General features: G+C 37.0%; 1 protein-coding gene and 1 pseudogene across 1 annotated transcript in view; both read right to left on the bottom strand.

Moving 5' to 3' along the window:
- Positions 1–2,263: 2,263 nt before the first annotated feature.
- Positions 2,264–2,382, bottom strand: LOC111740660 (annotated as a pseudogene).
- Positions 2,383–9,186: 6,804 nt separating this feature from the next.
- Positions 9,187–12,372, bottom strand: part of MSH2 (mutS homolog 2) — a 67,499-nt gene continuing 64,313 nt past the window's right edge. Inside the window, exons 15-16 of the mRNA XM_011361316.1 lie at positions 11,345–11,520; positions 9,187–9,637 (exon numbers count right to left, since the gene is read on the bottom strand). Coding sequence (XP_011359618.1) covers positions 9,467–9,637; positions 11,345–11,520 — 347 coding nt within the window. The 3' untranslated portion in view covers positions 9,187–9,466. The remainder of the gene's footprint in view (positions 9,638–11,344; positions 11,521–12,372) is intronic.

Consider the following 12,372-nt stretch of genomic DNA (forward strand, 5'->3'; position numbering starts at 1 on the left):
TCTAAAGTCTATAAACAAGGTGCAAGTTCAGTAATTACCACTTAGATCCGGGGCTCAGAAAATCAGTTCAGGTTCATTATTTCCAGCTAAGTTAATCAATTCCAAGAGGAAGGGAGGAGAGAAACAACTCCTGAATACATTCAAATTTATTACCCATTTCTATTTTATTTAACGGCTCTGTGTGATGAGGCTCTTCCTGGAAATCAGTATTTGAGAAGCTCCACGGCCAGAGTAGGTGCCTGAGGGTCAGGAGGCCCACTCTCCAGGCCAGCTTTGCCCTGAGACATGAGCAGGTCACTCACCCTCTGCATTCTGGCTTCAAGACTCTACGAGTTTATTCTGTGAAGGGTCATTTTGTTCCAGTCACGCCAATGTTCCAGTGTTCCACTACCCTTCATAATAGCCCAGAGGGAAAAATATATACAATGGGGCATATCAGAGTCCCTACTCAAAGGTGTCAATCCAGGTTCACAGGGAGCTGACACTCTGTCACAGTGTTTGCTGAGAACATACTCCATGTCTACCGTGCTAGGAACTGTGGGCAAAACAGACCAAGCCTTGAATTCAGTGGAAACTGATCACAAAACAGTGGGGTCCAAAGAAGTTAATTATGAGAGAAAGAGAAGGAAAGAACAGTTTTTATGCTTTGAGGGGAAAGAAATATTAAAGACTAGATGGGGCTACGAAGACAGTGGGTAGAAAAGGAAACATCATCATCCCAAAGCATTTACTAAGCACCAAAAATTAAAAATCCCTCACCATTCCCAAAACAGTTTTCGAAATGCATTTTGGTCAACTGCCCTTATGAGGTAGGGAGGACTGCTAAATGGCTCCATTTCCCAGGGTCCCTCAGTGTAGCTATGTGACTCAGTTCTGGGTAAGAGGATACAAATGGAAGCAATGTGTACCACTTTCATGTTCTCTTAAAGGCAGGAAAGAGCATCCTTGCATGTTCCTCCTTCCCGCTGCCTAAAATGCAGATGCATTGGTTGGAGCCCCAACAGCTGTTTTGGGCCATGAGGAAATCCTGGGTAAAGAAACCATACACAGTAGAGAAGCAAGCTCAAAGGACCCAGGGTCCCCAGTGCTCATGGAGCTACCTTACGTAGACCTCTTACCTCCAGATTTCTTTCACATGAGGGAAAAATAACTTCTACGTAATCTACCCACGTATGAGGATCTTAGGCAAGTCACTTAGCTTCTCTACACCCTAGTTTCCTTATCTGTAAAACAGAGTAACAATAATAGTATCTACCTAATAGGTTGTTGAGGATAAACTGAGTGCCAGACACAAAGCACAATAAAGGTATTGGCTATTATTGTCTTATTTAAGCTACTATTTTTTAACGATTTTATTGGAATATTATTTACATACCAGTTTGCCCATTTAAAGGGTACAATTCAGTGGGTTCTAGCATATTTACCAGGTTTTGCAATTATCACCATAATCTAATTTTAGAACATCTTTATTATCCACCCAAAAAGCCCTGTTCCCATCAGCAGTCACTCCCTATTTCCCCCTTTCTCTTCTCCAGCCTGTGGTATGGTTTTTTTTCTTTTTCTTAATAGTAAATTCTCTTTAATCACAACTGAAAATATTTTGTGATAGTAGGTACTCTTTGCTTTAAGATAGATTTTCCCTGTTGATTTAGATTGTCTCCAGGTAGGACCTTATATTATACAGTAATGTGAACACAATTGACATGTGTTTGTTGGATTTTTCTTTGGGGATGAACATGCAAAGTAAATAAATGTATTTAAATATACCTTTAGAAAGTTTTCTTCCTCTGTGTTCATTTTCGATTTAGTATTGATTTTTATCAAAGTAATAAACATAACTTTAAAAAATCTAATTATAGTATCATGTGGTTTATAATAAAAAGCAGCAGCCCTTCTCAATGCTGCCGTGTCCACGGTCCCAGAGGTAGCCACTTTCAGCTCTCAGAATCCTCCAGCATTTACTTAAAATAACATGCTTATACTGCTATTTCCTAATTTCTAATTTTAGACATTATCTCACAGAAAGTGGCAGATTTAGTCTTATACCCTTCCCTAGCCCAATATACATAGTTGTTTTTTACTATCTTTCTTAAATCGCTTGTTGGTGTTTAAATTATTATAACTAAATGAATAAAAAATCACAGCTGAGGTGGGCAGTATCCCATCATATTTACTTTTTCTTTTTTAGGTGAGGCAACCCTTGGTTGACCTCACAGATTGCAAGGACCTTGTCAGTTTACAATCCCTTTTTAAATTTTTTTTTCACCTACAGCACCTGGTCTTCCTAGGTGGTCTCCCATCCAAGTACTAACCAGTCCCGACCCTGCTTAGCTTCCAAGATCAGATGGGATTGGGCTTGTTCAAGGTAGCATGGCCGTAAACAATATTTACTTTTTAAAAATAACATTTGCTGTTCCTGGAGTTAATCCCACCCCCCCACCCCCGTTTTCCCCAATTCCTGTTTCTTTGTAGGTTTTATTAACTCGACTCCAAACTCCTCCACTACATTCAAACACAGCAGGTCCTTTCGTTCTTTTCTCCTTGTGTCCATCCTTCCAGGGGGTCCTGCCCTCCCGCTGGTTGCTGTCTAGATTTGTTTCAAGCCACTGTTTTTCAATCTTGAAGGTTACTTAAGTCATATCCAGTTCTGGAAGATACAGTCTGCTTTACTTCCTGACCCCTACCTACTAAGATAGGCTCTCCCCACAACCTAGACATAAGCTCATGGAGCTGAAAAAGGCTTGCAAGTGCTGCTTTGATCTAACCATCTGCCTTGCCTTTCTCAGAGATCCTCCTCCTTTCTATCTGCTTGGAATTCATTGGGTCTTTTTCCTCCATGTCTGATTCTAGTGAAGGGGCCACCAAAAAGGTTTCAGGGAAAAGCATGATCAGTGAATATGTCCAAGACTCAACATACTTAGATCACAGCTAATAATAAAAATAAAGCAGCAAAATGTCCTGTTCCTGGTTAGAGAATAGCGAGGTAATTATTAACATGGCACTTAAAAGGGGTGAGATGAGGGTGGGGACTACCTTGGGGTGGCCATTTGGATGCTGGTATAGACTAATTGGGACAAGGGCTCGAGCTCTTTCGTTAGCACGTATGGAAAAAATCATATAATCATGAAATATTAGCTACCACCACAGAGGACACAAATCGGTCGCCCTTGGACAAAATCAGATCTGCAGACATATTTTCTTAGCCGAAAGTGTTTTTAAAGTTTTTAATGCTTTCAGGTTGGGGTGTTCACCTTAACCCCACTATTCTCTGCATCCTGCAAATGCCTGGCCCTGAAGATGTGGCATTTGAGAACTCTAACAATCACACCTCCTTTAATTACAGAAGAGGGGGAAAAAAAAAGAGGGGTAGTTTCGAGACACTAGCTAAGTGGCAAAGAAACGACTAACCCAAAACAGCTTTCCTTTCTGATATAGCACATTGCTGCTCACTTTAACACCACGTTTCCGGGCTTGTGCAGGCTCAATAAGCACATATTCAGAGCAGAGTGATGGAGAAAAACTCCAGAGTTATTCTCCATTGTCTGGGTAAATCATTCCCGGCTCAAGACAGTACATAACCTTCAAGTCAAGTGACTAGATCTCGGTGCACCAGCTTCAGCATCTTGTTCCAAACACTGTTGACATTTAATTCTGTATCATTTCCGGGCTTCTGGCTGACCACCTAGCTCTCTTATTTAAACTTAATCCTTTGTCCAGATACGGTACAATGCAATCACTTGATTAGATGTCAGCATTTGGTGACTGGTGGACTCTGAAACAATGCAACTTCTTAACTGCTCGGTTTCCCAGGTGGGCAGCAGGTGGATGCCTTTTGCAGTGTCCATGGCAGCCAAGAGACAAGCCTTCCTCAGGAGTGCCAGCTTCCATAGCAGAATTAAATACTTAACATCTGTACCACACCCCCCTCTACTTAACTCCTGTTGCATCACCTACACCACTCGTTTTGACAATAACATTTAGAAAGATTTATCACATGTACATCTCAGATTCCTAACTATATTTTAAGCCTCAGTGAAAAGGAAAAAAGGACAGCTCTCAGACTCATTTTTAGAGTTCAAGTCTCAGCTCTGCCACTTATTGGCTGTGGCCTCGACAAGTTACTTAACCTGAGCCTAAGGGTTCTCATCTAAGTGCAGATATTAGACATACCTGACTTTTAGTATGGTTTAAGAAGAGAAGCCTACTGAGGAGCCCAGCACACTACCTTGCAATTTTCTGATACAAAGTATTTAATGTTGCCAAACTGTTCATCCACACTGTAATATTAAGGATTCAATATGGAGTCATCTTCGTGATTGATGTGGCTGAGCCAATGTTTAGAAATGAAACATCACATTAAAATTGATAATAAATATGAAGATAAAATGGATAAAATACATCTTGTTGGATGGATAATACCTGTTAAAATTTCGGACCAGTGACTCAACTGAAAATAGTTGTATTAATTAGATTTAACTAATTAATAACTTGGTCTTAAATTTTATGAGATTATTCATAAAAGTAGTGACCGATTATAACTGGTACGTATCAACAAAATTCAGGAAATAAACACAATAGCAAGTGTTTAACACAGGTTAACTGCTGTCGTGTTTACTGATTGATTCTGAACACCAAGGAATTCATTGTCCATTGTACTTTTGTTAGAATGTTGTCCAAAGATGTGGAGAAAAGGGAATCCTCATGCACTGCTGGTGGGATTGCAAATTGGTACTACCACTATGGAAGTTTGGGGTTTCCTCAAAACATTAAAAGTAGAGCTACCTTATGACCCAGCAATTGCAATTCTGCATATTTCTCCAAAGAAAATCAAAATACTAAATTTAAAAACATTTATGCATCCCTGCGTTAACTGCAGTGCTATTTACAGCAGCCAAGATATAGAAGCAACCAAAGTGGCTATCAATAAGACGATTAGATAAAGAAGGTATGGTACATACATACAACGGAATATTACTCAGCCATAAAAAAAAAAAAATGAAATCTTATCATTGCAACATGGATAGACCTAGAAGATATTATGCTAAGTGAAATAAGTCAGAGAAAGACAAATACCATGTGCAATCTATGAACAAAATAAACGGAGAAAAAACTTGTCCACTGACAATTTCCCTCCCTTCTGAATTTAACCATTTAAGGGAGCTTATAATTTGTTTACCCTCTTGAGGTGAACCAAAGGCAGCAGCAGTGTAGTCTTCTATTCACTAGGTCTAGAAATAAGAGCAGGATGGTCCAGTGAGGGCCGCCAACATCCCATATTATTCATATCACTGCTGAGTTTCCCACATAGCTTGATGAAAGATGTGTGTGGGCACTTTTGTTTGGACAAACCACATGCCAAAGCAAAAATATGCTTAACATACATTGAATTTGGACCATGTTCTGAATGTTGTCTGACACCATGAACGCTGTGCTTTCAGAGAGGTGGGGAAGCTGCCGTGGCAAAGGCGAGGCGAGAGCTCCCTATCCCCCTCAGAGAGGCACTGCTACCGGCAATGTCCACACCGGACTCCTTCCTCTGCGACATAACCTAGCACTGCACCAGAACGCTCAGACGGACATGTGGAAACTGGCAAAACAAGTAAATTCTGAAGCAGCACAATCAGAGAAAGCAGCAACTCCACATATCAGAGTGGAGAGAACATCAGGCACAAAACTTTTAAGTTGGGCTCTACTTCCAGTTTTAGTCTAAAAATATCTATCGTTCTGGGTATTTTCATCATCTCCCCTGGCCACACCCTATCTCCTTGACCCAAACAGAGCCTAGGAAGGCAGCAATAGAGTTTTACTTTGTATATGAAAATTCTCTTGTTTGTTCTTCCTCATAAGCTGATTAACATTAATTTATTTTAGACCAGGGACTGGTTTTTCTTCTGCACACCATTTTAATCAACAGAATATATCTAACAAGCTTAAAGAGCCACTCAATACTGAATCAGCAGCTCATACCATATGCTGTGGGTAAAAACATACTTCCCAAAAAAGCTAAATGCAGAAAGACCAAGGATAGAAGATGCATTTAATACTCAAGAAGTCTAACAGGATGTGCTTAGTATGTGGAACATTAAGATTTTATGGAGAAAAAGTTATTCTCTAAATATATGTATCTTAAAGCATCTTTCTTCTGTTCTTTCACAATTTTTACCCTCAAAACAGTATTTTAAGGAAAAAAAAATCAAATTACAAAAACAATTGCATCTTGGATGGATTCCTAGTGCTTTTAAAAAATAAAAAAAATCATGTATTTTCTCCGAAAAGTGGTTATGTGGCCAACAGATTTCATGATAAAGTATGGTTGAGTTACAAATCTTGAATTATTTATATATTTGGCTTTATTCTGCTATTATCCAAATTCATGGTTGAAAGAAAAAAAATTAAAAATTTAAAATCCAACTGCCTTTTAACAGATCAAAAATTAGTTTATCTTTTGCTTTACATCCACATTCCAAAAGTAGACTCTAATTGAAGGCATAGTTGCTTCATTAGCATATTCATTATAAGCACAGCTTAAATAGATGTTTTTCATTTTAAAAAACATCTTTGAACTAAACAGTCTCTTGTAGGGAAATGAATGCGGCCTGATTTATCAGATTGATAAGACTACATGATGTCTCAGAATCAACGCCTCCTTCCCCCAACTCCTGTAGCCCTCAGAACTAAAACCCTGGACCAATCTACATCTTATACATGCGTTTATGCAGCAATCTAAAAACACTTTCACAGCTAACCAGAGGATGAAATATTTCATTGGAATCTGAAAATTGCATTTTCAATTATATAGTCTTAAGGATTTTGTAAACCAATAAAAATGTCCATATTCTAATTTTTCCTCTAAGTTTTCTTCCTGAGCTTTTGATATCCAGAAAAAAAACTGATTGACTCACTCTAATAATGATAAAAAAGAGCATGGTAAATTAAGATGAGCATTTTAAAGGGCTCATTGGTCTTAAATGTTCATTTGTTCTCATACCAAACTTTAAGTACTTAAAACCTAATTATATAGTTTAACAATAATTATAAAGCAAGCGTCTGCATATCCATGACTCAGGTCAAAAACAGAATGCTGCAGTGCTCCAGAAGCCTTCTAGAATCCCCTTCTCCTTAGACAGAGACCATCACTCTGACTAGTCAGTCACCCATTCCCTGTCAGCCCTGTGCAACTATCTATTCCTTATCCATCATTTGCTTACTGTTTTTAAGATTCCATTTATGTTATTTTATATAGCTGTAGTTCATTTCCACAGCTGGGTTGTTTCCAGTTTGGGTCTAACATAAACATTTTTTATATATGTACAAACATCTCCAGAGTATGCACCTAGGAGCAGAATTGCTGGGTCATATGTGTATTTTCCACTTTGCTAGATAACCATTCTCAGCAGATGTCCCACATCCTCAGCAACAGTAGGCACTTTAAAAGATTGTCAGCCCGAAGAGGGAGCCCCAAGGGGTAACCTAGCCTGGTTTTTATTTTTTCTTACTGGTGACTGAAGACCTTTAAATGTGTATGGACCATTTAGGTTTCCTCTTGGGTAACATGCCTGTCTGAACTTTTTGAAAAACAAGCTTTGAGATATAATTCCCATACCTTACATACAACGCACCCATATAAAGTGTAAGACTCAGTGGCTTTTAGTATATGTACGAACATGTGCAACCATCACCAATTTTAGATCATTTTCATCTCAAACAGTAACCCTATATCCTTTAACCGTCACCTCCTTAGCCACCCATTCCCTGTCTGCCAGCCCTATACAACTGCTAAACTTTGTTTTTATACTTCTCTATTTGGACTGACATGAATAAAACATATACAGACTCTTGTGACTGGATTCTTCACTAATGTTCTCAAGATTCATCCAAGTTGAAGCATGTCCCAGTACCTATTATGTCGGAGTAATATTCCATTGTATGGCTATCCCACATCTCATATATCCATCTGTTGCGGATGGCCGGTTCGCTCAGTTGGTTGGAGTATGGCACTAATATATCCATCTGTTGATAGACATGTGGGTTATTTCCACTTTTTTGCTATAAACATTTGTGTACAAGTTTTTGTGTGAACATGTTTATTTCTCTTGGATATATACCTAGGAATGGAAATGCTGAGTGATATTGTAACTGAGGAAATGCCAGACTTTCCAAAGCAAGGGCACCATTTTATATTTCCAACAAGCAGTATGTGAGGTTTCCAATTTCTCCACCACCTCAATACTTGTTATCCAGCTTTTGATTTTAGATATCCGAGTTAAGTATGAATTTGCATTTCCCCGATGACATCCGACATCCTTTCATGTGCTTACTAGCCATGTGTATATCTTCTTTGGAAAAGTATCTATTCAGATCCTTTGCCTTTTAACTGGGTTGTCTTATTATTGAGTCATATTAAGACTCAAAAGTGTCCATTTTCTTAGTAATTTTATAGTTCATTATATAGTCTGGATATAAATCCTTTGATATTTTATGTGCTACCAATACGTTCTCCCATTATAGATCTAGTTTTTTCACTTTTCAACAAAAAGTTCTTAATTTTAATATAGCTAAGTGTACTGAATTTTATAGATGTTGTGACTTAAATCCTTCAAAGCTGAGGTCATAAAAATACTTCCGTTTTATTTTCTATAGAACTATAAAACTAAACACTATAAGTTTTGTCTTGTATACTTAGGTCAAAAATTCGCTGGAGTTGATTTTTATATGATATTGAGCAGGAATCCAATTTTGTTTTATTTCTCTATGGATACACCATCATCCCATCACCATTTATTGAAAAAAGTGCCCTTTCCCCCTATGTTTAGCAGGGTCGGTCACTAACTTTTAACCTCTCCATCTCTTTCCTTTAAAACAAGAGATGTGGACTAAGTCAGAGTTCCCAATATGAAAGGTTTTGTTAAAATCCAGATTTCTAAGTCTCTCCACAGACTGGACTGGGAGAATGGCAAGACAGTGTGGAGGATCACACTTGGACTCTAGACTTATGTAAGTTCCTTGGCTAATGTGTATGCAGCCAACCTGGCTCTTGCCAACAGCGGGGACACTTGGGAAATCACTGGAAATGATTTCCATGGTTTCTTCTAGCTTTAAGATTCTTCACTTTTACAAAGCCTCTTCCATACCATTTGGGAATAAATATGTGTAAAAGTCCTATTACAAAGAAATACAATGCATATCAAATTCTACAAACTACATGATTTTATTTATAAAATTCAACATATTGCCTACTATTTGCCCATGCCCATTTAAGTATTCCTCAGTTACACCTAACATTTTTCAAAATAAAGATCTTCAAAAATGTACTCAGGTAGAGCAAACTGTTACTAAATATTTTATTAAGTTGATAGCCCATGGGCATCAATTGCCAACACTATGAAAAGGGGTTAATATAAAACAATACAAAAGTATGATAGACAATAGCTTATCAATCTTATCTTCATTCCATTGGTAGGATTTCTCACGTAGTAACCTTTATTCGTGAAATGATTTCATTTACAAACCTATTATTCTTTGCTATCACCTCAGCTTTCAGCTGTTTTAACTTTATTGTGATGTTTTCTTCTGACATTTCAGTGAAGGGCATTTGCTTCACCTTGCATAAAAATTCTTGAATAATTTTCTCACCTTGCTGAAAAACATATGAACGTTCCATTAGTCTTTTCTAAAAATCACACTGAATAGTAATGAATTCTTTCATTAAATTTGCATCTAAACATGCCACCCAATATTTAAAGAACATTCTTTAAAGTTTAAGTGTGCTCAGTCTATAATATACAGTTGACCCCTGAACAAAGCAGATGGCAGGGGTCCTGACCTCCCCAGGCAGTCACCAAATCCAAGTATAACTTGTGACTCCTCCAAAACTTTATTACTAGTAGCATACTCTTGACCAGAAGCCTTACAGATAACATCAACAGTCAATGAAAACATATTTTGTATGTCATATATATACTATATTCCTAAAATGAAGTAAGCTAGAGAAAATATTATTTAAAAAATCATGAGAAAATACATTCACAGTACTTATTGAGAAAAATCTGCATATAAGTGAACCTGCACAAATTCAAACCCATATTGTTCAAGCAAGGGTCAACTGTACAGCAAAGCCCTTAGTTGACCATATTTCTTGAGAATATTCTTAAAAGGATATTCATAAATATATTTACAGCTGCTAATGACAAAGGGCTGAACACTTTAGCAGTTCCAAATCCCTCAGTTTTTACAACTGATCCATATAAACTTAGTCTTCAACTTGTTTAATAGAGAAGTCAACAACTTGTTTAATAGAGAAGTATTGTTTCCCTTAAGCTTAAAATTTTTAAAAATACATTGTAATTAATATTATCAAAAGGACTGGAAACCAGGGATTACATAAAAGAGGCTACCTAATTCCAGATCACTGATAGCTGTGGTGCTGATAACAAGCCTATCTCCTATTTAGATTGGCAATCTTCTATACCTAAAACTATTAACAAGATATAACATTTCTCCTGCTTATATAGGTACAACAGCTAAAACCATACTTTTAGCTCAAAAACCATACACATCACTGATTATTTTAATCATAATGTATTCATCAGTAAGAACAACAAAAAATTCACAGAGTAAAAGCTAAAGGTATGACAAGTAAGCTGTCACAGTGCATACCACAGTAAATGTTGCCAGGCCCTAGCACTCAATTAAGATCCTTTTATTTTCATTATCATAGAGAACAATCCTTTGATTTTTAAAAAGTATATTGGGCATAGGCTTGTACCTTTCTGTGTGAACCTTAAATTTCACCCATCACTCAGAGAAGATCCATTTCTCCCATGACAACTTAAACATCCTGCCCACAAAGAGCATTCCTGAATAAATATTTGTCATATGACACTTTATTCTCATGACTATGACATATTCATTATTCTTACCTCTCCAACTAGATTCTAAACAACAGAAGTACAGCAACTATTTTTAATCCTTTGGTATTGTCTTAACTGATTACTGAGTAAATATGCAACTTAACTGGAACTGACCTATTCATTTATGAAGTAATCAAAGATCTACTTAGACATCCTATTAATTCCTCTGAATTACTTATTTTAAACCTAGACTAATATACCTACCCTACTTTTAAAATCTGGTATTTAAAATGTTATCTTTTGATCATGGAGATGTACAGGGCAGAAATCAAAATGATACAGATTCTTTGCCATGCCAAGAAATGGAAGTGAAAGCCAATAATGAAATGATCCATAGGTAAACATTACAATCTTATAGGGAAAAAACTCATCTTGGTGACCTTACATATTTAACAATACAGAAGTTAAATAACTACAAAACCAGTTGGACAAACCTCTCTTTCCAGATAGCACCTCTTTGCTGCTGGTTCCATTTCATCATTTTCTTGTGACTCTCCAATATTCTGAAACTCTTCTAGTTCCAGGGCTTTTTGTTTAGCACACTCTATTACATGCCTAGGGAAATTAGCAAGCTCTGCAACGTGAATCCCAAAACTCTGATCACAGACACCTATAAAAAAGTTGGGCGTGGAGGGGGGTTAAGAGGCAGGGTAGGAAGAGACAGCAATTCATGTAAATGAAACTTATCCTTCTTACCTTGTCATTAGAAAACTCAATCTTATGATATTTAAAACACATTAGCCAAATGTTTCAACGTAACTTAAAAAATTTTAATTAAACCTCAAACGAAAAGTGATTCTGACTTGGCACACAGTGCTGTATTTTATCCTTGACAAATGCAGTAAGAAAAATAAAAAATAGCACAGAAAAGCCTTGACAGGTAATCCTCAAAGGCCTAGACAAATATCTAAACATGAAGAAAAATTAATCAACCTAATCTCTCTCTGAAGTTTTCTCATTTTATAAGGAACTAAAAGTAAGTAACTAAAACATGCTGACTTATTACTAGGGAATGGTCTATCTATCCTCTGGATCTGTCTACATCATCTTCTAGAGATGGCAACTCCAGAAAACTGGCTGGATAAATCTATTTATATATTTACAATACCCTTTCTTAGAAAAGCTACTTGCCATACTTAAATAATCTCATTCTGATTCTAAACTACTACAAGCAAATGACAATGGAATTTTTGACCCAAATCACTAGTAAATTTATAGACTAGGTAGCTGATCTTCATCCCTATTTGCAGAAAATAGATGGACTTAAGACGTTCCTTCTGAATGTTTATTATATACGATGCAGTTACTATGGAGCTTCCATTTTTGCCTCAATTATATATCAACTGTAAATGGGGGGGGGGCCTATTTATATATCCCATGCATTCTTGAGCTGGATACTTTGCACAACTAAGAGAAACAAATAAAAACAGAAGCCAAGTGTTTGATAAACATCCACTGTGAA

This window comes from Pteropus vampyrus, unplaced genomic scaffold (genome assembly GCF_000151845.1).
Source record: "Pteropus vampyrus isolate Shadow unplaced genomic scaffold, Pvam_2.0 Scaffold66, whole genome shotgun sequence".
NCBI classification, from domain to species: Eukaryota; Metazoa; Chordata; class Mammalia; order Chiroptera; family Pteropodidae; genus Pteropus; species Pteropus vampyrus.